Genomic DNA, 26564 nt, shown 5'->3' with positions numbered 1-26564 from the left:
TTTCGTGGTACGGAATGAATTTTACGTGCGCACATTATAGCTACCGCATGTCCACGTAATGCTTTAGTGTGATCGAGTGCGCACGCACTGCTTTAAACATTTCCTATGACTATTTAAGCCATCGTAAATTTTAAAAAAAAGTAAGTTATAGCCTATATTTGATGTGATGCTATCAGCTGAATGTTACAGGCTAGGGGATTCAATATTTGTAATTTAGATTAAGAATTGTTCTGCCTCTAATCACCTTATAAATAATGATGATACACTGTAAGAGATTGTCCACGTATCAAATTGAACAGTTGTTAATAAATACTCATAATTCTATACTAGTTATTTATTTAATTATTTATTTCTAATTTATTTTGCTGTAGATTTAAAGTATTCACAAGACTAAAAATCTTTGTTGTCAAGTTTAATGGTTTTATTAAAGTTATTAAATTCTTCTTTGAATTTATTAAGATTTAACATTATATTTTTGTTATATAGTTACATTTTTCCCTTTCTTACGTCTATTTAATTCACATAATATCGTTTTCTTATTTACTGATATTTTTGTTTCCAAATATAACGTTAACGTTTGGCGCGGCTTAAGACGCCGCGTTACGTCATATTTTTTATCTAAACGGAAATGCAATGATCATAACAAATTCGGCAATACCCGTGCATTTCCCCCTGGGGGCATTTGAATTTCATGGAAACCATCACTGAAACTAATTGAAAAATGACTCCTTTGGTTATTTTATTGAAATAGATATACGTCAAATTCATGTAATATAATTTTTTATATACTAAAAAGGCAAATGCCCCGGGTGAATTGCCTACAAAGGTAAATAAGCGAAGGCAAACGTCCCGGGGAAGTTGACTTTTTATATTAAATACGATTCATTCCGTAAGAAATTATTTTCAGACACTTTCCCCAAAACAATGCCGAGCCCTATTCTTTAAAATATAATGACCCCCGAAGAAAACCCTCTTCCCGGGAAATCTTCCCTTATAGAAGCATTATAAAGTACATGTATTGAAATAGTTTCGCTCTCTCTATATATAATATGGTTATCTGCCGCGGGTGAGATAACCAGATTATATATAAGGAAACGATTTTTTATTTCATATCTTAATATATGCTACTGAAAAGGGAAGATTTCCCGGGAAGAGGGTTTTTTTTCGGGGGTCATTATATTTTAAAAAATTGTATTAAATTGTTTAATTGTATTGAATTGTATTAAACATAAAAAGTCAACTTCTCCGGGACGTTTGCCTACGTTAGTTTTACATAGTAGGAAACTTTCCCGGGGCATTTGCCTTTTCAAAATATTAGATACCGATATAGGTACTTTTAAGTGTTAATAACATTCATTCCGTTAATTCATTATTAAGATACTTCCTCCAAAACAATGACATGCCCCTTTTTTAAAATATAATGACCCCCGAAGAAAACCCTCTTCCCGGGAAATCTTCCCTTTTCATCAGCATATATTAAGATATGAAGTAAAAAATCATTTCCTTATATATACTCTGGTTATCTCACCCGGGGCAGATAACCAGATTATATATATAGAGAGAGAGCGAAACTATTTCAATACTTTATAATGCTTCCATAAGAGAAGATTTCCCGGGAAGAGGGTTTTCTTCGGGGGTCTTTATTCTAAAAATAGGGCTCGGCATTGTTTTGGGGAAAGTGTCTGAAAATAATTTCTTACGGAATGAATCGTATTAAATATAAAAAGTCAACTTCCCCGGGACTTTTGCCAACGCTAGTTTTACTTAGTAGGAAACTCTCCCGGGGCATTTGCCTTTTGACAGTGTTTAATGTCACGTATTTTAGAACGGATATATTTTCTTTTTAAATTTCTGATACGTACATTTATCAATATACATTTTAAATGTAACTTCATGTACATGTATACCAACTGTTCATGCATACCCTATTTGAACCACAAGGTAGAAAAGCGGGATGGTTGATTTTATCCTTATCACGTGATGAATGTGTTCTCGAGTCCCTATATAAGACCCGAAATTCTACCTCGTGGTCAGTTCAATACTTTATTTCAAAGATGGACACGTCGTCGCATTATCCTGGAAATTTTAGGGAGCCAGCGTTAGGGCAGAATCTCCGGCGCCACGTTTCGCTGCAGCGTGACCCGGAACCATGAGGTGGCTATTAGAACCTTTTCATTTTTCGAAGGGTCTAAACAATGCGTCCAAGATATTTTCATGTTCATCCGATGTTATGTAGATGGAATGACGCTTTTACAAACGTCTATATTTTCCGGCGTATACTATAAATCAACTGCATTAGATTGGGCATCGTTTCTTCGTGAGCTGTTCAAAAAACATTTCCACAGGAATATATCACATAGGAAGCTTCGTGGTGAAATAGAGATAGACGAATCACTGTTTGGAAGTAAAGTACCATAGAGGCAACCCTCACAAGGGAGTAAAGGTAATGTTTATTTCAATAAAATGATAATAAATATATTTATTAAATTTATCACTTATATCATGCTAAATAAGTAGCGCACATATCAATTATATATTTCTTTAAAATTTTGCATTCTGTTATTTTTCAATTATAATTATTCACAATTTATTGATTTCTTTATAGGTATGGGTTGTTGCTATGGTGGAGAGGAATTCCAATACCATTATACTGTACCCTGTGGAGAACAGGTCAAATGCCACCCTGATACCATTGATTGAACGGCATGTGGAGAAGGGCTCGCCTATATATAGCAACGGTTGGACAGCTAACTGTCACCTAAATGACATAGGTTACAAGCATTTCACGGTTTTGCACAAGTATGCGTTTAAGAAGAAATACAAAAATATGGAAACTGGAGTAATAGTATCTGTCCACACCAACCAAATTGAAGGAACCTGGAAGCATGCCAAAGCCCATTTCCGGAAAATGTCCAGTACCCAGGCAAGCCAGTGGGAGGGACACTTGGCGGAAATAATGTGGGGTTCTGAGGTGAAATCGAAGAAATACAAACATTTCTTTGATCTGCTTAGAAGTGTCTACACATTGGAGGGTCCAGCTCAATACCAGTACTCAGCGCCGCTGTTCGATTCGTGGCCGGCGCCGGTGATAAACAACATAGGCGATTGGACTGTTGAACCCTACATTACAGATGCCAGCAGTAGTGGTAGTGACAGCAGCAGTGAAGAGGACGTTCTGCCTGTGGATACTCAAGCTACATAGATGCAAGATATAGGTGCAGAGCAACCTTTGATAATTTCGTCGGATGATGGTATCACTCCAGCGCAAAGGTCACAAGCAACCCGTCCTCGACAAATAAAACCTGCTACAGCTGCGCTGCTCAGCGAATTATTTTTGGACAGTTCAATAGATAAACCCGTTCAATGCTTGGTACAAGCGCCTATGTCTTCAAAGAGCAACACATACATTACGACAACAAAGTCCAAGTCTCCTGCTGCTAAACCTAAAAAGTATGTAGGACGGCAAAAGAACAAAACGGATAATGTGTGTCATCCCACAGGCTTTAAGCCGACAAAACAAGAAGGTAAATCGCGGAAATCGGCAAAACAACTCCAAAAAATCCTTACAGCCAATCCAACTATATGCTGTGGTCATCGTCAGATGATGATTTTCAATAGTAAACATTGAAGTGAACTAGATCATAATTGCTAAGTAACCGGTAGATCGCTTGTACATAGATAATCAACTGTGCAAAATTATGCATAACAACATTCTACAAAATAGTAGTGTTTACTATATATACTATTGATATAATTATCATACAATGGATACGTAACAATTAAAACTTTTCACGCAAGAAGCGGGGCCATTATTATTTACCTACAATGTTGTCATTGGTAACCAAGGAATTCTGGGTAATTTTATTCAAATTTTTAAACTAATGTGCTTTCCTACATTACGTAATTTCTTGCAAGCGTCTGAGTGACCAAGATTATTGTAAACTACGGAGTGACCATGCCATTTTTTATTTTTATTTTTTAAAAAAGGCAAATGTCCCCAGGGGGAAATGCCCGGATATTATCACAAATTCAAACGTTCATACAGCATCCAGACGATATATCTAAAACGCCGCAATAAATGGTATGTTTATTTATTTGTTAAAAATGGTAATTTATATTAAGATTTCATTGAACATTAAGATTATTTAAGTGTACTGTAATTATTTAAGTAAACTATGTTTTAATGTATTTAGAGGTAAATGTTTTGATTGATTATTAGATATCTTGTGTTTGTACGTTTTCTATGCTTTGATATAATTATCTTTGTATTTCATGTAATGATTTATTTTTATTCTTTTTTGTACAGAGAATCGTTTCCCGTTTTCCGATTACGTTATGTGATTACAACAAATAAACGCATTCTCACTAATAATGGCATCGTGTGTTTATAACTCTCAACTAAAGTTTAACAACTGTCAAGTCGAAGGTTAAAGACCTACTGAGCAGAAGGTGGAAATGGATTCCAAAAGGTTTCCTGATGCGATGAAGTCGCGAACTGCACACCTAAGTCAGCTGACGAAAACATTTAATGAACTGGAACGTTTAATGCTTTCATCAGAAAATTACGACAAAGTACATGAAATGTACAATAAACTTTGTGAGAAATATGAACACTTCAAGGCAGCACATATTCTATGTATTGATATGTGTGAGGATACAGAAAAGTAGAACTCAATGGAAAGTAATTTTACCAGTCAAGTTAAGAACTTTGCTGAGTTAAGTGAACGCTACTCAGAGTGGAAAAAATCTGTGAACAATACAGAAGATTGTATTTCAGTGAACATCTGTGTAACAAATAATTCGTCAGTGCGTTCGTCACGATCTGAAATGCTTAGTGCTAAAGCAAGGAAATTAGTTGCTGAACAGAAATTAAAGACTTTGATAGAAAAGCAGCGCATTGACAAATAGCAGCGAAAGTTGCAACGTTAACGGGAGGAGCTTGAAGAATGTAAACAATTACTTGATGTGCAAAGTGAAATTGATCAAGCTCAGGTTGAAGAAGCAGTATGGCAGCAAGACGCAATGTTTTCGGCTCCGGTGGTAACAACTGACATTCCACAAACCAACTTATCTTTATAACAGGAGGGAGGTTTCCGGAAACCAAGTACGGGTATGTGACGTTTCCATAGATACTTCTGATACAGCAGTAAGCTATAGAACCAACACCAAAGGAAAGGTGACTAGCGATATCAGTAGCATCGACATGGCTTTCAACAGACTAGCGTCTATATTACAGGAAGGGTTTAATTTGCCTAAACCTGAATTATTGACATTTACCGGAAGTGCCATAGATTATTGTAAATAATTAAGAATTTTGAAACAAGCATTGAATCTAAGATTCTTGATAACAGAATTAGGTTGGGTTATCTTATACATTATTGTACAGGCGAGGCAAAGTCTTGTATAGATGATTGTGTGTTGTTAGAGTCCGATGTAGGTTACGCACGTGCACGAGAAATTTTTAAAAATCGTTTTGGTAAACCTCATGTTATTGCTAGATCTTATATTGAAAAATTAGTTTATGGCCAGCAAATTAAGTCTCGTGATAGTGATAGCCTTTCAAAACTTGCCTTAGATACTAGTATGCAAAACTGTGAGATAACTCTTTCACAGCTAGGGTTGTTTCAGATGTTGATAATACTGAAAATCTTAGGCGTATAGTTTAAAGGCTACCTTTACACTTAAGAACAAAATGTGTTGATGTAGCACACAAAATTAATTTTATGGCAGGGAACCATATTTCTCTGACTTAGTAAAATTTGTAAATGAGAAATCTCAAGTTGCTTGTTCTATATTTGCCTTAGAACTTGTTAAAGAAAATACACAACCCAAAGCTATTAAAGCATCCAATTCAATGTCTGAAAACAATTACAAGGCTAGATTAACAAAGACATTTGCTACTCATACTGATACGCGCAAAGTCCGAATTGAACGAAAATGTAATTGTTGCTTAAGAACATGTTCTGATTTGTCAAAAGTTTAGCTTATTAACTTTGGCTGATAGGCGCAAACAGATTAATACATTCAAACTTTGTTACACTTGTCTTAAAGGCAAACATATGACTGATACATGTTATAGGCAAAATATGTGTAATGTTCCCGACTGTAATGGAAAGCATAACACGTTGTTGCATAGTTTGACGAAGTTTAGGTCTGACCACACAGTTACACATCCGTCAGTAAATTGTGCTGCTACAAGCGGCTCCTGTGTCAAGGCATGCTTAGGAATCATACCCGTAGTGGTCACTAGCTAGAACGGAAGCACGTGCAAGACATATGCTCTTTTCGACGACGGTGCTGATCAGACTTTATGCGATGAGCGTTTGTTACAAACATTCAATCAACCTGAAACACCAGTGTCATTCAATATTGCTACTGTAAGTTCTTCCGGAAGTACAATATCTGGACAGGAAGTAAATTATCACGTGCGAACTGTAGCCGGTGTCAATGATATTCATCTTACGAATGCAGCACTTAAAAGACTGTCACGTGAACCAGATCTTCATGAAAAGTACAATACGACAGTGACAGAATACATTGAGAAAGGTTATGCAAAATTAGTCAACAATTCGAACAACCCAGGTCGTGTTTGGTATCTCCCACATCACCCGGTAGTATATGGCCGATGTGTTTTGGAGGCGTTGGACACGCGAGTATTTGCCATCTCTTCAATGCCGCCAGAAGTTGCAGAAATCAACCAGAGACGTTGTTGAAGGTGATCTCGTGCTGGTAGCAGACGAAAACATGCCAAGAGGACAGTGGCCTCTGGGCAAAGTAATGAAAGTAATAAAAAGCCGAGATGGTCATGTACGTAGCTTTGTGGCTGTGTGGTTAGGGCACGGGGTTCAAAATTAGTAAAACCAGTAACAAAGCTGTGTTTGCTAGAAGGTTCAGAATGATAAAAAAGAACAGTATAAATTTAATTTGAGTATCTTTACGTAGAAAAGAATATGGTAATAATTAGTTCATGTTTTGTTAAAAGTAAATCTCTTTTAAGTGCAAAAAAGTTAAACATTAATTTAAATTTATAATGTTAGATGAAAACTAGATTTATATACATGTAATATCATATATCATATTTGTGTTATTAATTGGAAATTAATTGAATTTTGATTGAAAATGCTTGTAATTAAGTTTATATCAATAAGTGATACTTTGCCTAAAAGAAATTTGTTAGTTGATTTATTGAAATTATAGTTATTCATACAATATTATTAACAAAAGTGTATTTGTATATTTGTTTATAAATTATTTATTGTGACAAATTACTTATAATTTCATGGAGGGGTGTATTAAATTCTTCTTTGACTTTATTAAGGCTTAACATTATGTTTTTGTTATATAGTTACATTTTCCTCTTTTCTCTTTCTTAAGTCTATTTAGTTCACATAATATCGTTTTCTTATTTACTGATATTTTTGTTTCCAAATTTAACGTTAACGTTTGGCGCGGCTTAAGACGCCGCGTTACGTCATATTTTTTTTTATCTAAACGGAAATGCAATGATCATAACAAATTCAAACGTTCATACTTGTAAGCATCGCGACGATATATCTAAAACGCCGCAATAGTTGGTATGTTTATTTATTTGTTTAAAATGGTAATTTATATTAAGTTTTCATTGAAAATATCTTAAATAAGATTATTTAAGTGTACTGTAATTATTTAAGTAAAATATGTTTTAATGTATTTATGTTTGCACGTTTTTTTATGTTTTGATATAATTATCTTTGTTTTTCATGTAATGATTTATTTTTATCCTCTTCTGTACAGAGAATCGTTTCCCGTCTCCCGATGTTACGTTATGAGATTACAACAAATAAACGCATTCTCACTAATACTGGCGTCGTGTGTTTATAGAAGTATTAAAGTCATGGTTGTTATAATAAAAACATACATAATTAATTTTGTCATTATTTCCCAAATGAAGTTTTGTGTATTATAAAGTTAGTAAAATATATAAAACTTCCTGACAGTTTTGAAACCGTATTTAATCGGTAGTCTGTGAAATATCCCTTGCCTAGCGGCTCTGCTTATATATGCGAACAACCGTTTATATAGGGCCATATTACTAATAAGCTTCATGTCTGATCAGTTTATGGACTTTCCGTTTACCCGGTGTTCCCGTCTCGTATATTATATAAATACGTCAAGTACACGACCTTTTATGTTGAATATACGAGGCCGTATATACCCGAATATAAGTGTATTTATTCGCAGTGATTCATGTTGACGACGGTAACGATTGTCATATCAAATGAATTAAGATTAACGTTCGTATTAATTATTTAATGTTTCTATCAACATGATAATTCTAATTACAATTATGCGAAATGTCTGTCTTATCGTATTCTTCTTTTCAGTGTAACGCGACCGTTGCGAAAATATTTGGTAGTACGTGTCCAACGTGTAGTAATGTGTTAGCATGCTCCTTTGGATGTTAACTATGAATCCATAACATTGATTTACTCGAACACAGTTGGAATATGTTAAAAATAGACGAATACTTACCGTACGTCAATTGTATTCCCCGCGCCGACATATATACTGGTACAGCTGTCGACGCTGGAACAGCTGGCTACCCATTTGATGTACGGTGTGGTGTCAAACAATACTGTTTACATTGTTAATACAAATCACGTTTACAAAGAATAACCTTGGAGAAGGTCGACTGTATCGATTTAAATATTGGTTTATTACATTGCTAGATTCATAAAGTGTGTTAGCTTTGTTAGGTGAATTTGGCTAAACATTAAGGTAAGTACATTTATAAGTCCCCTACCGGTTTACCGGAGGGGACTTTAGGTTTACCCTCCGTACGTCTGTCCGTCCGTCAGTCCGACCGTACGTCAGTCTGCCCGTCAGTTCGTCCGTCCACAAAGCTGGATCCCGCGATAAAGTAAAAAGTACTGAAAATATTTTTATGAAACTTGATATATGGATAGATGGCAGTATGGAGATTATGCACGTCTTTTTTCTTTTCTTCCTATGTTGAAAATTCTGGTTGCAATGGCAACAAATAGACTGAAAATATGGCCATGTTTTGCACATAAACTGGATCCATTGATAACGACAAAAGTACTGAAAATATTTTTATGAAACTTGATATATGAAAGACGGCAGTATGGAGATTATGCACGTCTTTTTTCTTTTCTTCGTATGTTGAAAATTCTGGTTCCTATGGCAACAAATAGACTGAAAATATGGCAAATTTAACACATAAACTGGATCTAGTGATAATGCAAAAAGTTCTGAAAATATTTTTATGAAACTTGAAATATGAGTAGATGTCAGTATGGAGATATGCATGTCTTTTTCTTTTCATTTGAAAAGGAATTGTTTGCCATGGCAACAAATAGGCTTAAAACATGGCAAATTTAACAATATTTGTGTTTAGTAAAAAAAAGCTGAAAATTTTTATGAAACTTTAAATATGGATAGATGGTTGAATCTTGACTATAGGGATTATATTCAGAGCTGTTATACTTAACAAACGTCGGCAACCTCGTCAATGTTGTTCTAGTTTTTTAGGCTTTTTCACCATAAGTTCTTTATTTCTTAAGGTATTTATTTCAAACTTCAAACGTAAGTTTCTGGTCATCAATCACATCATATGTGACAAGGTTTTAACTCTAGCACAAAACATTTCAGAATTGCCTCCCTTGAACTTACATGAAAAAATGTGTTTTTAACAATTTCTTTATTTCTCAATGTATTATCTTCAAACTTCATGACTATTCACAGAATTATGTCCCCCTTAAACTTAGATATTTTTGGAGAATTGGTATATTTAACTCCAGCTTCTTGTAGGATTTACTTCAAACTCCCACATCATTATAATATGACAATGTTTATAAATCTAGCATCCTTATTTCCAGAATTATTTTACTTCAAATTTAAAATTAGCATTCATTATGAACAGCTTCATTACTAATTGTTCTCTGTTACACTCACATCATGTATGACATCTTGGATCTTTATTTCAAGAGTTAGTTCAAGAATTTTGCTTTTTAAAAATATTATATTTTGGTAACAGGGGTGTTTAAAAATAACTTTAAAGTTGCCTTCAGTCTGTCTGTTCATAATAACTGATTCCTGTGATCACTGTTAAAGACATTTTCCAACAAACTTTCTTAAAAAAGAGAAACATTGAAACATAAGTAAATGGCCAATGGCCCTTCAGAATGTTGACGGGGTTCTAACCGGTAGGGGACTTATGGATTGCTTGCAATACTATGATAATTGATTGTTTCTTTTAAGACATGAAAATCCATACATTTTATGTCACCCTGACAAATGAGGGTTTCATAATGCAGACAACATGTTGTTTGGTTTTAAGTGGCACCATCACAGTAAATGTCATATTGCGACACTCCAGCTAAACAAAAAGAAGAAGACCTCAGACGCCCCTCTGTGTATTATTTCAGGCATGAACGTGCAGCTAAGTCCACAGCCTTTGCGAAAGCAAGTTGTAAAGGTTTTCTCACACGAAAGAATCCAAAGTCCCTGGATGAGGGGGATCGAATCCAAAGCGTTGAGTGGCAACTGGTTTGCAGTAAACTACCTTAACCACTAGGCCCAAGTTGAAGTAAAACAAGATTTAAAAAATTACATTATTGCTTAATACTTTTATATTTTCATGCAAGGTACCGGTATTTGTACATAATTCACAATCTACATGCAAAATATTGACTCGTCATCGTTTTTATCTGTAAAATAGACATCTATTTTTTACACTTCATCAGTCACTTTATCGTCAATTTGAAGGAGTTTCTCTCTCATTATACTTATAGTACCCAAAATAAATTGACCAAATAAATTAAATGGTTTATCTTTGAAAATAAGCAGTCTTTGCTTAAATCATGTGGTCAGGGATCATCAGCAAGCTTGAACATCGGACAAATGTTAATTAATGTCGCGGCGTTTTCAATTAATAAATTAAAGCAATTTGGTTCTAGATAAGGGCTATATCACTAATATACGTATATTTTGTGATGTATATTGATTAAATTTCAAGTTCCTGTGATAATATATAATGTACGTAATAAGATTAATAAGTTCTTCATCAATACACCTATACCGGAAGTGGGTGTAATACGTCATAATCTCGGTCTCGTCTGTCTCGCGAGAGTGAAAAAACAACAAAATGGCGGCGCCCATTAACTTATTTCTCAAGTAAAAAAATAGTGTGTTTAAACACGAAACGCTCAGTTATACGGATGATTTCAACAGAAAAACTGTCATGGTACATCTTTTTAAATGTTGAATATTTATATTAGACAGACATCAATCTATCCATTCCTATTCCTTTAAGTTTTTTTTAAATAAACATGTATACAAATTTAATATAATGTTCAATATATATTTTAAACATTAAAAAGTTGAACTTATCAATCTTTGGGGCAACGTTTTTATTTCATTTATTTCTTCCAAAGTATTTAAATACTGCTAAATTTATGCTTAATGTATTTCTTCTTAATTATGAGCATTAAACCAATAATCACCATCCCTTTATCCTTTCCTTTCCACAGAGGCCTTATGGAGGAAGTCGATGGCGCAAAACCTTCATATCCTGAAGAAGGAGAAATTCACCCAAAGGGTCTGCCTGCAAACATTTGTCAGCCGTGTTTAAATGAAGGTAATGAGATCAGCTCCCATAAATTCTGTATAGAATGCAATGAATACCTTTGCACTTCGTGTATAGAGGCTCACAATAGATTCAGTACTACAAAGACCCATCATTTGACAGAAAATAAGCTGGAATTGAATTTCAATCAAAGCATAAACGCAGGAAGATGTCTTTACCATATGGATAAATATCTCGACCACTTTTGTGTATCACATGACGAATTTTGTTGCGTCTCTTGTTTGAACACAAGGCATCGGTCATGCCAGCAAAAGCTTAGTATAAATGAAATGTCAGAAACAGTTACAGACAAGGATTTAGCCGATGCTGAAGAAAGAAAAGAAAAGTGCATAATGAAAATAGAAGAAGTGAAAAAAACATGCACAAAAGGCATTGATACGTTAGATATTGAAAAACAAGATGCAACGAATTTCCTCGAATCATTTCGAACTGACTTGTTTGTTGCTTTCAATAACCTTCATGAAAATAATACTGCAACTATAGAAAGAAAATATAGAACGATTCGGACAAAATTAGAAGCTGATTTGAAAACATGCAGTGACATGGAAAACAATTTAGAAAAGGGACACGTAGCTTTAAAATGCAAAGATGAAGCTATGCATTTTATCAATATGAGGAAACTATTGAGAGAAACAGATTTGACACAAGCGACTGCAGAAGCAATGGCAAGTGATGCCAACGTAAAACATTTCCAACTGACGAGAAGCTCACTTTGTTTACAGATCTTAAAGCAACCAGAACTGCTAATTGAAACTGCAGACCGTACACGTATTTATAAAGAAATTGGAACATCTACCATTCTCCGTGAATTTGATATTGGGCCTTCTGATAAAGGGTTTTATAAAAGTGTGTACAAAGAACCGTCTAGTTTGATAATACCGCTCAAAGAGTCAGTATTTGTTTATGATACAATGAAAAATGTATCTGAGGAAATTGATTTTCCAGATTTGGTATCGTCTGTAGAGAAAGTGAAACATATTTTTTTCGTTGCACTACCTAACAAGGGTGTAGTTGTTTGTCCAACGGGAAATAATAAAATGCAGATGGTTCTAAAGACGAATGAGCCATGCATAGGAATAGTTAAATCGTCATCCAGCTTCTATGTCACTGTTCGTATTGAAAAGGTTGGTCAACTCCGTACATATACATCTGCAGGAAAACTGGATGATGTACTTAAATCAAACGAAAATGGTGACAGTGTATTCACAGATAGAATTGGGGAAGTTAAAATATCAAAAGATGAAAAAAAGATATATGTTGTTGATACCGTAACTGGAATAGTGATAGTTTCTGCAAAACCATTCAGTTTAATGAAAATTATTTCAAACGTCAAAGAACCAAAAGGCATTGCTTTGATTCAGGCTGAAAGCATGTTTATTTTGCTGTCCGACGGTACAGTCACACAAACGACAGATGATGGGAAAACTTTTAACACTGTCATAGAAAAGGGCACACCACTTAGGACGTTTCGCAGGATGCATGACAAGGCATTACCAGGTGGTTATCATTCAATCTGCTGGGATGGATTCGCTACTTTATTTGTAATTTGTTCACAGAAAGGAAACCTGAAAATACTGCAACATGAACTGAATTTAAGAAATGAATATTGAACGTCTTATTTTCAAGGTTATGGTTTGAAGAAAAGGAATAACTGTATCATTTGATATTAATCTTGCTCTATAATATTCGGTAAACAAAGGTATTGTCATGCAACTAAAATGTTCCTTCTTCAATCTAAATTGACAGACAGTCACAGAATTGATTCGATGTGGTAACGTTCAGAAATGATTTCCTACACATTTTCTGACAGGCCTGGGGCCATTACTTTGCAAAAGGAACGCATTCCATAACCATCACATTGGGGTTTGGTGCAGTATCAGTACCGGTACCATTACTCGATTTTAGGCAAGTAATGCAGTACATTACCGATACTTGGACCAAGTAAATCAGTATCATTACCATTACTTTTGAACAGAAGACAATTTCTTTTTGCCAAGCTAAGATGTTTGTAGCTTATATTTACCAAAAACAATTAAACTTTTCATGTACATCTGTATGCATATATTATTAAACTTCTTAATATATGAGATTATTTCAGTTGATATATGGGCATATAAACCATTTGCTTGATTATCTGCTTTCTTTATAGATGACTCAAGATATTAATCATTGTGTTTACCTTTAAATAAAAATACAACCAAACTGAATTTGCAAAATATTGTATCTTAAGTTTTTATTTAAAAAAATTTATTTTAAGCCAGTACTTGTGACTATGCATGTCGTGATAATTAGTCTGGCACATGGCAGCTTGACATAATGTAACAATGAAAACTCCAAAATAAGGTGCTAATGTGCTCAATGGTCAAACATAGGCAAGTGTTAAATAGTAATCTTATCTTGCATAAAGGGTTATGGTTGGTAGCAGGCCTTTTATAAAGGCGTATATAATTGTATGCCCAACCCATTTTATATAACGTATTTTCAGCAATGACAACCGTCTCAAAAACTGACACTGTATGTATGATATTGACCTTGAGCTATATCATCTATTATAATGAGATTGTTTTGGGTTAGTGTTCACTCAATTTATTCAGTTTTATAATAATTGATATTTAACTGTAAAATTGGTGAACTCAAACTCATCATTCGATCCCCATTCTACACTGAACAATGTACATGCCTGCAAGTACAATAGGTTTTTCAACTGATACTTATGTTATAAATCAGTGCAGACAGAGAGGGGACATTGAATTTTCATGATTTGACTGATTAAGGCCATCACAATTTTATTTTGTGTTCTTTAGAGCATCCGTACCATATATGATGTAGTAGGTTTTGTGAAGTAATGCAAAGCAATGCAAAGTAATGCAGTTTCATTACCTGAATTTTGCATTTGAATAACATAACATGTAATGCAAACTGGCATGCAGTATCATTACATTGAATTACTCTTAAGAAAAAAAAATGATTCCTACTGCATTACCATTACCAGTATCATTACCCTAAGTCTGATTTCTGGTCAGTGTTTACTTGATTTGAATAACTGTTATATGATATGACCTCTTTACACTGTTGGTATGAATGTTTGAATTATTCTTCAAGAAAAATATTCATTCGATAATTTTCAAGTTTGCTTAAAAAATTCAAAATATAAAAAATAAGATCAACAAGGAAAGGCGGCATTTAAAAAACGCAACCCCAACATACCCCCCCCCCCCCCCCTGCAGCACAGGATCACCGATAAGAAGACAAGTAGGACCCCAAACAAAAAACAAAACAGGACATGGTAAAAGGCAAAGCACGGGTGTGTCAAAGCCGGTCCTAACGAACAGCAGGTCCAGTAGCGCAGCTAGTCCAAAAGTCAAAGAAAGGCATTAGACCCTCTGTCTATGCAAGTTAATAAGACATAACCACCTTAAGTAGTGGACTTAATATTTAAATTGACATATTCTCGGCGCAACGGAGATATATTTCTTTACCTCTGTCTTTGCCTTGTATTTATTCTAAGCATACCAATCATTTCAATTTTACTTGTTTTCCAATTTATTTTGCTTCAGCCAGACTTTTCAATCTTTGTTGCAACAGACAAACAAACATAATTTCAGAGATGACATACTCTTTGTGAATTTATGCATTAGGTTCTACCTTTTTGCAAAAATATGCAACTTAATAATTAAACAACGAGCACACACAAAGACCATGGAGATAAATTGATTAGTGCTTCGGATATTCAACTGTAATAGAGAACGATTCTCAAGGCTGATTTTGTACATTACCTGTGACTGTTCACATCATTTGGCGGTGTCGTTGATGCATCAAATCAATATTTAACTTGTTTTATTTGCTACAGTTGTGTGAAAATAGCAAACGTATTGCACATTTAAGTTTTATGGTATTGATTTCATAAACAATTAAATCTCTAAAAAGTTAATCGTAGTTTGAGTTATACAAATACATCAGCTCACATGTTAAAAGGGAGTATCACATTATGGGAAGATACGTTATGTACGGGATAATTGATGCACGACCTACTTTAAAATAAGGAATAACTAATTTAGTACAGGTATCTCGTGCATACAATTTCAAACCTTGATTAATATTTAAATTTGAGAAATACGCAATGTATAACATTTTGGCAGAAGCAGTCACGCAACACTGACCTACTAAGACATATGTGTAAGTGTTATAATTCATTTTTTCAATTTTATTTCATTCATACTTGGAGAAGCTAGTGGACCTAGCCGTGTAACACCACACTTCGGAGTCCAAGTTGCAGAAAATTTTACAGAGCTATTTGGGTCAAACACACTCAAGAGTTATGATGCTATAAACTGTGCTCTGCTAAAATACTGGGGACTGACTAATTTTCGATCTGAATTCTTGAAATATTTTAGACGGACTTCAAGATAACGGCCAATACTTAGCCACGTTACTGTGCAATCTTACTAAGTGTCATATTAATTCTGATGTAGCAATAATAAACATATTCAGTTAAAACAAATTGTGCTTTTTGCTTAACTAGTAAAGCTTTTACAAATTTTACTTTTCAATATCGAAATAAATGTAACTTTTTAACAAACTATTACTAAGTAAATTGTGAATGTATTCCTAGCAATAACAGATGTTTCGAAAAATATACTGTTTTTTGTAAGCCATTACTTTATAAGTTTTGATGCCAAATTGAACCCAAATTTAAATGCATTTGGGATGAAATAAAATGCAGTAAAAATATCATCTAATTTTATTTCAAAACATTTCAATATCTTTTTAAACACGGGGATTATACCCAATATGGATATTAAAATTAAGCATCGGTAAAAATATATAAATTATGTGGATATCCGGCGAACCACAATTTGCAGCGTCAACATTTACAGGGGAAAATGATTAATCTGCTTTTTTTTTTTTTTTAATGCGTTTATTTAAGGTCGCCGCCGGAAACCCATATGGGCGACCGTACACTCAAGTCGGGCCATCCTAGAGCGTCCCGCCGAGATTTTTTCGTTGATTTTTTTCCAGCTTTATTGGTGGAGGAAGACCCCAGGTGCCCCTCCGGGCATTATTTCAGGCACGAGCCGGCACCTGGGTAGAACCACCGACCTTCCGTAAGCCAGCTGGATGGCTTCCTCACATGACAGAATTCGACCCGAGTGAGGATCGAACCTACAGCGGTGAGGGACCTGTGATCTCAAGTCAGCGACCTTAACCACTCGGCCACGGAGGCCCCCTGATTAATCTGCTAAAGATTTATGTGCTATTTATAACGGTAATCCTCAAAGAACGATTTCATTTGCAACTCATTTTTGCAGGTCGGACATGTTATGTATGAAAAGTGTTTACATTACCATACCAAGTTTACAGAGCATACGTAAGGTCAGTGAAAGTTAGTAAAGCTAAAGCCAATAGCTTGGAAGTAAACGTTTAGAAAAGGTCTGCTATTATAAGGTTTGCAGTGGTTCTATATATTTTCCCATCATATTTCTGAAATTATCTTATATATGTGTACATCATTCTGTCTCTGTATATTGTAGTTTTAAAAAGATTAGATAAGTAAGTATGGTGAACCACAATTTCACTTTTTGGCCTATATTATTACAAATATTGTTTCATCGACACATTTCCTACCTTATAAAAGAAGTGCAGAGCTAAGACAGTGATATTAATGTCACCACTGTACTATAGACTTCGGCTATACGTGTGTATTTATAATAAATTAAAAAAAAACAATACCTAAATTTAAGTACATGTAAAATAAAACGTTGATATATAATTTCCAATATCAAGAGTGGTTTCTAGATTATTAACTTACTTTGAAAATATCTGGGTTAGCTTACGTCATTTTCAGATCAGATAGTTTTTACAAAATTCTTACAAACATTATTTTTTTAATATTGGTATATGTTTTATTCTACATGTTCTATGCTAAGAATTCTAAATTTCACGAAATTCCATTTAACATTTTTGTTGGCTGCATTCAGATTAAGTTCAGACACTGATAATTCTTTAAAAGTGACCATTTTTAAAACAGTTGCAATCTTTCAGACAAAAAATTCTTATTATGTTGCGCAATCACGGCAATTTCGACAACAATTATTTTCCCATGAGATAAACAAACTTTTCTCATTCACATGCAAATAACTCAAAACGACGTCGATTATCTAAACTCTTTCGCTTAAAATGTTTCTTTTTTCAATTCATGATCAGCACGTTAAACTTTAAATATATTCTAGTGTACAGTTTTCATTCTGCTTTGTGTAAATTAATAAATTGTAGTGTTATAAATATAAGAGACAAATCATTTTATTTTTTAATGAAGCACGAAAAAGCAACAACAATAATTACTGAGTGAACAGTGATTGACTTCATTGTAATTTTGAAAGCCGTATAACTGAAAGATTGCACATCTCTCAAGATTTAGCTTGAAGATAAACAAGAAGTATTTTTAAAAAAAGATACTCGGCCGACGTAAAACTGGCTAAATCGATAGGTTAGTTCTGATGCAAAGATATAAGAAATGTTAGCATAGCTTGTATAACTATGACATAATAATTTCTTGTAGGGCTATTAATCTTGAAAAATAAAACACTTTAGTGTACGAGTATGTATTTCTCAACAAACCTGTTGTGTTTCGGTAAGTGAACTCAATTTCTAAACACCACCATTAACACAGTCGGTAGGCAATTATTTTATAAATACTTCTATAATCATATAATATACAATTATTGATGTTTTTGTGGACAAATTTAAATCTCAGATGCTGTGTAAAATAAACTGAGTAAGTTCTAACGTCAAATAAACTGTTCACTGGAAAATGTAAACAGATCTGATGCAGTTTAAAATGATTTGTGGGAGGAAGTATTGTAAAAAAGAACTTAAATATCTGAGCAATTTAATTAGTTATCCTGTCCAGTTGTTTTTATAACTATCCTTTCAATTTATTTGATAATGGCAAGAACAATCATTCACATTTTAGTTTAAAACTATGTTAGCATGACAAGAACTAACCTTACATTTTGCCTTAGAATAGCCAATGACATTCACATATTTTTTATTTTGTTATTTAAAATAACCAATGAAAACTCATCTTAAATTCAATTATTCCCCGTGTCAAACTGATTTTAGAGCGGTCTTCTGCGTAAAAATGAATAATTACATGTACTAACTTTATTAAATTGTCGCATTATCCTGTTCCGATTGTACCAGCTCGTGTGCACATCAGATGAGAGTAAGTGAGATAGGGATAATAAAATGCAAAAAAAAAATATAATTATAAATAAACTGTATATATTATTCAAACCGTTGTATTTTCAGTGACTTTATCAACAGCAGATACGAATAAGCAACCATTTGAAAAGGCTTATCTTCGTATTTCCGCATTTTTTGCTCTTTTGTTCATTTCATTTAACGCAGTTACGTTTTAATTTCAATCTAAAACACATATTTACATAATAACACAAGACCATAACCGTAAGAGCAAGCTTAAGATCGTGGAAATGTATTAAAAATGTTTAGATTCTATTTGGATATATGTCACAAAGCTCTTTCATGACATATGACAAAGGCTGGCCGTCGAAGGGGATACCGTTTTCAATAAATTATTAAGAAGTTCGGATTGTTATATACATGTTGTATATCAATTTTAGATAAGTTTTTGTGATAAATAGAAAGTAATTACTAAAATGTTTTCATCAAAACTTGAAATGGTCACAGAACTTAGACAAGTCATTTATTAATGGTGTTTTCCTTTCTCAGCGATTAAATACAATATAAATAAGTAAGGAACTGCGACATTTCTTGCAAATTATAGCAAATAAACAGCAAAAATTAACGTGTAGCACCATCTAGGTACACATATAATTGTATTAAATGATGCTTTCAAATATCTCAATGATGATGATACTAGGCAATGAAGATTTTTTGTATACCACAGCATCAAACTTCTATGACATATTATGGGGATGCTCCTTACTATGATAATAATGACAAATATGATCCTGACGATCATAACTGAAGTCCAAATGTTTTATGTTAATTGTGATACGAAAATTCAGGTACCCTATTTTACTTGAGTATTTGAATATTTGTACATGTAGTTGATACTAATTCATTTAGTTCGATTGTGTTAGAAGCTATAAGTTTATTGAAACACTCTCAAATCCATTCCTGGAACAAACCAGTACTAAGCACTGAGTGTAAAGTTTCTTGTTCCGGGAAACAACGACTTGCCACTGACGGGGTTTCAACTAAAGCGGCCAGCAATTCTTAAATTACTAGTCCGATACGTTAACCACTCGGCCAGAGCGCTTCTCTAATTGTGAGTTAGGAGAACTCCAAATGGATAGGGACAGAATGAGCTCTAACAACAGAAATAATAACAATGACGGCTGCAACAACAAGCAAAATAATATGTTAAATTGCAACAAGAATTTCCACTGAACATATTGTATTGATAGACCAGAAAATGAAATCCGACAATTCTAATTAATAAGAAATCATAACTATAAACAAAGCTTAAAAGTGACAACTTACACAACGTACACATTTACATATTAAAAGTTTATTGTGCTCATTTTTCATTTGAAAATTATCTAATTCTATCAATGTCCTCAATGAAAACAATATATATTTTTTTCTTTTACGGGTTACATGTTTGCATGCATTGCCTGGAGTAGTCGGAGGAGCGACAGAACATGGCGTCACAGTAGACATAAAGACCCTCGTGATTGCTGGTATATTCGAAATCCTCGAACACAAAGCGAGTCTCATGTGAGGACTGTGATATGATATGAGTGTTCGAATCCTTCTCACACCTTGAAAAAGAAATTAAATTATCGATAAATAGAAAAAAAATAAAATGTCGTTGACGACATATTAGAATTGTTTGACGGCATAATCAAATGCTTTGATGACATGATCAAATTCTTGACAGCTAATGAATAAGTTCTGTGTCAGCATTGTGTTTTTTTACGACATTTTTGCTACATTTTGACGCTGCAGCGATAAATGAATAAATTATAATGCCTGAAAGTATTTTCTGAATTAATTTTATACGAATATCACTCAAATATTGTTAAGTTTATATATTTAAAAATGTCTTTAAATAATTCATTTTAAATGATTGTATAATTATTTACCCATTCTTTATCATTTCAAATTTGAAACTGTCAGATGCAGTTGCAGATGGTTTTGTGTAGCACGTATGTACCCTCATTTTGATTGTCCAGTCAGAGCTTGTGGTGAAAACCTTGACATAAACTTTGTTTCCTACAGCAACATGGATTGGGTTTCCACTAATTTGATATGCAAAATTAGGATCAGAGTAAAAGCTCATGTTGACATAGTAATGACTCGAACCAAGCACTGAGTCGACAGGATTATTACCTGCATCATGATGAATATGTCCTGAAAAGAAAGAAAGAACTTAAACATCATACAAGTACTGTGTTGTTTTCTTTGGACTATTTTTATGAAATCGTTAGCAGGGTAATTCTGGTTTAGGTACCCAATTATAACTCAGTGCTTTGAAATAACAAATTTGCATGACCAGTTGAGATGCATGCAGTAAAACATACTAGCTGAGAATGAATTAAAAAAATAAATAAAAGGCTCTAGTTACATGCAAAAAGCAAGAAAAAAAGATGATCGTTTTGACTTAAATTGTATTAACCTGACGACGTTTCATTCCTTCCAACGTCACATTCTACACTCACGGTCCAGTTGTAGTGTCGAATTATAAAGGAATGAATTGGGTCTCGTTCTGCATACACAAGCTGGTTTCTGTACACAAGGACATCATTTCTAATCTGTGAAGAAATAAAATACGCCGAATTTGTTGTTGAATTTCAAACATTGCTAAAAAATAAGAGCAAACATTTTGGAAGAAATTACCTTGAAATATAAATGAAGTCAAAGAACAAGCTGCAGACTTCTATGTTAAACGTCCAAAATATATTTATTCAAAAAAAAGGTAAAGCAGAAAGTTATATTTCAAGATTTAATCAAGAAAGATTTAGGTTTAACAAAGGTTTGACTCAGTGTCACTGAGTCTGCATATTAGAAATAATGAAGAAGAGCAACATCCCTCGTTCTTCCTTAGCACCGGCTTAAGCGATAGTCAATTTTCAACATTTAAAAGGAATCAATGATCAAAGGAATCAGAAAAATATATCAACACTGAAGTGAAGTATGGGGCAGCTTTTTACATCTGCCCATTGCACTTGACACCTGCTGTTTTGAAATATATATCTGAAATCTATAAAATTATTAATTTGATTTAACATATTTAATTTATAATTCCAGGCAAAAATATTTACAAAACTTGCTTTACACATTCTTCATTCATATAACTCAAAAACTACTAAAGCACAGTGCATCAGGAACTTAACAATTTGCACGTTTGAGTTCATCAGAACAACTTGCAATCAATTAAAACACTTACAGTTTGACTAGTGAGACACTCATGTAATCCTTGTTGAAATGTGACAGTATTCCAGCCTTGTGTACCAGTACACGTATTCTCCCCTAAATAAATATCTGAAGCCACAGCACCAGGATGTATATTTCTCAAAACAGTAAGGTCTACTCTAATGTTCCAACCATTTTCGGCACATCCAACTCGTATTGCATCTGTCAGGCTATATCCTAAAGAAGAGCACATATATATAAACTGTCACACTGCCTGATTACAATCATGGATATTTGTAGGTTTCTTAATTCATTCCATTGCTTGCCATCAATCGCAGATATTTGTAGAAATTCATGGGGTATTAAAATGTGATATAAATGCCAGTGAAATAAAATGGATATTTGCTGTTTATCAAGATTTTGGTGTCCGTATTTTAATGTTAAATGCACTTTCTTTCTTCTAATAAGTTTATAAGTGTTACCTATTTTATTAGCATTGTTAAAAAATATGCTTTGCGACGAATTATTAATAATATATGTAAATTCCTCATTTTTTTCTCTATTACATTTTACACCGTTTAAAACATGGACACTATGGTATCAATTTATATTATTCAATTGACAAAGCAAGATCAACTGTTGATCTATATATTGCTTAAGGATATACTATGCTCATCCTTGGTTAAAATATTTAAATCACAGATATTTATTGAAATCTATGAAATCTTACTGAATATGTCTTACTTTTTTTAAATAAGCTAATGAATAAGCAGTGTATAGGAAGCTGCTACACGTCATGCAAAGTTGGTATGTTCATTTTTTAAAAATTGCTAGTTTTACTATATTTTCATATTGTGACCACATATAGTGAGTATAATTTTAAACATTTGTAGATAAGGTCAATTTACTGCCTATCTGTACACTCATCCTATATTTACAAACACAGTTGTAATCACTGTAGTGAATAACTAACTGTACATTTTTATTCATTCAGGCATAATCACATGACATCATTTTCATTCATCATTGTAAGAATTATGGGTAATGTCTTGTTCTTGTTGTAAGTTACTATGCTCAGTGAACTGTCTCTTGTTATGTCTTTGTTATGTCCTGTGTTGTTAAGTGATGTCCAATAAATATCTTGTATATTTGTTAAGTTAGAATGTGATTGGATGAGAGTGATTTCATATCATTTTATGCATGGGCAATTTACATTCCTTTTCTAAGAAATCATTTTCAAACTTTGCATTGTAAAGTTAACATCAGTAGTTCTTCATAGAACATTTTGAATATTATATTTATATAAATCAACTTTACGTTGGTTCTTTATAGAACGGATTTGATATTATTTTATATAATAGAGGTCAGCCAGTTGCACCTGGTAGGATACGTTTTACTTTAAATAACTTAAAAGAAATGTAATGAAATGTATGAATTAAAGTTAGAATTGATTGTTTGAAATATGAAATGTTGAAATGATATCGATATTGAATTTGTATTTTAATTTATGTTTTGTATTTCATGTATTTATAATTGTTTATTCATTTTTTAGGTTTCATTTTCACATCATCAAAATAAATATTGAACACCCAGTCAGAGTTGGTCATCTATTGTATCCAAACCATACTCTACACATATTTATATTAAACATACTTCCTTTGAGTGGAATCTAAACATTTAATAATTTATATTTATTCTATATTTACACAGAGACTGTCTGTTTAGTAATTAACAACATTTTCTAATATCAAATTTGAGCATAGTATATCCTTAATTGTACTTTTAATTAGGAATTGTTGATTACCTTTAGTAGATAAGTACCATGGTCTGTATGTAGTAGATGTATAGTAACTATCACTGGTATAATATCCCGAGTATTTAGGCAATGTTACTCTTCCATATGCATAACCTGCAAAAATGTACTTATGTAAATAACAGTACTGTATTTATTAAAGACATTTAGTGTGATATAATCATAATTGTATATACGTGTTTTTGCTATAAACATTGTAATAATGTTTTATTTGCAATACAGTTATCAGTATTTGTATTTGTATATTGCGATTTAATAAATATCATTTTGAATTGAGCGTTATTACACATTAATGTTCATACGTCCTAAATTTACATTTCGTTTGTTTACAAGTTAACAAGTTTTTACAAGTTTGTTCAACAAAAGCATTCTTTAAAATTGTACTTTTCCAAAATATATATTTATAAATGTTAATAAAGCTCATCACCAATTGTATAAGTACCGAATAATGTTTACGTTCCCCTTTTTTCTATTTTACAAACCGTTACATACCACGACAATCAACACCAGCATCTTCACTATGTCCACAATCATTCTGGTACCAGGCGGATTGCATGCACTGTGTTATATCCGTCTCGTAGCCATTACAGTTCAGATTATCAAGAGCAATTCGACCGCTTCCTTGTCCAAAATGTGCATCTGAGTAAGGTCTACCATAACTTTAACATAAATGGGGCGTAATAATCATTATTGATACATTGATAGTCAAACTTTCACAGCATTTGTATTGATAACATTCAAATTATTGACCGGTTTGATCATCTTTATAAGAAACGTTTAAATAGGTCATTATCATACTGCATGTTTGTAACGTCGCTTTTCATTGGATAATCGTGACGTTAATATAAATCATATTAGACCATTTGATCTGTCAAACATTTTATAACCAATAACATAATATATGTAATAATGTCTAATGCAGACTACAACATGTTCATCAATGTCGGCTGAGATCGAAGCAGCTAGAGGAAGTGATGATGAACTCGGGAGATATTATACATCTGAAAACTGTAAAACATGCTTTCAAAAATATTTAAAAATATACCTATCACCGATATACATTCCAAGCATTTTGCAAATGACCTTGACCGTTCTGTTATTAACATCATCGTCGCAAACTGTACCCCACGCGCCATTGTGATAGACCTCCACTCGCCCCGAGTAATATGTTGGTCCATTTACAAGCCGTATTGGTGTTCTAACTAGAAACAATAATTGAACACAATACAATTATATTTCTTCTAAGGGTTTACCATATTCTTTCCCTTTATATTTGACTTCATTAGAATAATAAACTACGTAAATAAAACGGACAACTTTCTCTAGTATCCTTTTTATCGCTTTCTCATAGCAGTGTGTATGAAATTATTTATAGGTATAAAGAGTTTACCCTCTGTAGTTTCTGCTGCATTGTTGTACCACCAAAGCGTTGTCATGTCATAAGCTGTTGAATAAAAAGGCGATAAAAGTAACTGTTGATAAAAATGAGAATTTGTTAGCTATATAAAAAATAAAATAACTCATTCATTCACTAACTCACTCACCAACTCACTCGATCACTCACTCACTACCTCAAAAGTTAAGTTAAATTATAAAATATTCATAGCACAGGTGTCTATTGTTTTCTTGATTGCACGTCATTATCATTTACAAAAATTATTCTAATATTTTGATAATGAAAGAACATTACATGGACAGCACTTAAAATCCACAGACATCCTAGAAAACACTTAATCATGTTGCTATAACTGTTATCTGTTTGATTTATAAAATATAAAAATAGGGATAAAGGAATTTGATAAACGAAGAAGTGCCAACTCTTACCATAACAATTAACTCCGGCGTCTTCGCCGTGACTACAGTCATTTGAAAACCATGCTTTAGTTCTACAATCCCAGATGTGATCCTCATAACCATTGCAACTTAGATCATCTAGTGCTATGCTGTCATTACCTTCTCCATAATAAGCTGATCCATACACTATAGTGCGACTACAAGAAACGGTTTTACTTGATTAATTACATAAGAACAAATAATTGAAATAGTTTGAACCAATTTAAATTTTGGTGGATTTTCTCATTCTATAATATAAATACATTCTTCTCAAGAATAAGTCTATAATCGACACTCTTAGATACAAAAAAGATAAAAAGATAAAGAATCATTTATGTATTTTTAAAACATCTAATCTACCTGTCACCATAGAAAATTCCTAGTTGTCTACACACAGTCCTCGCCTCATTTTGTCCAAAACTGTCATCACATATTGTCCCCCATCTTCCACTATGATAAACTTCAACTCGACCAGAATATTTGCTGCTACCATTTACAAGACGTATTGTTACTGTAATAGTCAAAAATGTACTCATTTCATCAATTATATTTTCGCAAAAAGGATTTTACAACATTATAAATACCTGTACTTTGTAAATTTCATTTCCATATGATAATTCTTTAATAATGGTACCAACTTATTTACCTTAAAATGTTGCCTTGTATGTACTGTAAAATGACTTAAGAAAAACCATCTGTAATTTATTTTGCTTAGTTATGTTAACTGAAAAAAAACTATTTGACTCTTACCGATTTTTATGTATGTATTAACTTGTACAATACGAATAAATAATTTACTCATTTACAATGTTTAAGACAACAATACTTAAACAATAAGTAATGCAAGTGAAATAAGTTACACAAGTT

General features: G+C 33.0%; 2 protein-coding genes and 1 pseudogene across 2 annotated transcripts in view; 2 read left to right on the top strand and 1 right to left on the bottom strand.

Annotated features, from left to right (window-relative positions):
* The first annotated feature begins 1483 nt into the window (after window positions 1-1483).
* LOC132716741 (uncharacterized) lies at window positions 1484-3945 on the top strand (annotated as a pseudogene).
* A 4632-nt stretch (window positions 3946-8577) lies between these two features.
* On the top strand, window positions 8578-13854 carry LOC132716746 (uncharacterized). The gene is made up of 2 exons (XM_060700076.1): window positions 8578-8757; window positions 11532-13854. The coding sequence occupies exon 2, from the start codon at window positions 11539-11541 to the stop codon at window positions 13255-13257; it is 1719 nt and encodes a 572-aa protein (XP_060556059.1). The 5' UTR covers window positions 8578-8757; window positions 11532-11538; the 3' UTR covers window positions 13258-13854.
* Window positions 13855-20188: 6334 nt separating this feature from the next.
* Window positions 20189-26564, bottom strand: part of LOC132716744 (deleted in malignant brain tumors 1 protein-like) — a 62199-nt gene continuing 55823 nt past the window's right edge. Inside the window, exons 21-30 of the mRNA XM_060700073.1 lie at window positions 26058-26208; window positions 25689-25855; window positions 25255-25308; window positions 24910-25066; window positions 24357-24523; window positions 23856-23960; window positions 22086-22288; window positions 21315-21450; window positions 20782-21049; window positions 20189-20457 (exon numbers count right to left, since the gene is read on the bottom strand). Coding sequence (XP_060556056.1) covers window positions 20283-20457; window positions 20782-21049; window positions 21315-21450; window positions 22086-22288; window positions 23856-23960; window positions 24357-24523; window positions 24910-25066; window positions 25255-25308; window positions 25689-25855; window positions 26058-26208 — 1583 coding nt within the window. The 3' untranslated portion in view covers window positions 20189-20282. The remainder of the gene's footprint in view (window positions 20458-20781; window positions 21050-21314; window positions 21451-22085; window positions 22289-23855; window positions 23961-24356; window positions 24524-24909; window positions 25067-25254; window positions 25309-25688; window positions 25856-26057; window positions 26209-26564) is intronic.

This window comes from Ruditapes philippinarum, unplaced genomic scaffold, assembly GCF_026571515.1.
Source record: "Ruditapes philippinarum isolate M1 unplaced genomic scaffold, ASM2657151v2 ctg889_1_1_1_1, whole genome shotgun sequence".
NCBI lineage: Eukaryota > Metazoa > Mollusca > Bivalvia > Venerida > Veneridae > Ruditapes > Ruditapes philippinarum.
This window is presented reverse-complemented; position numbering and strand designations above follow the sequence as displayed.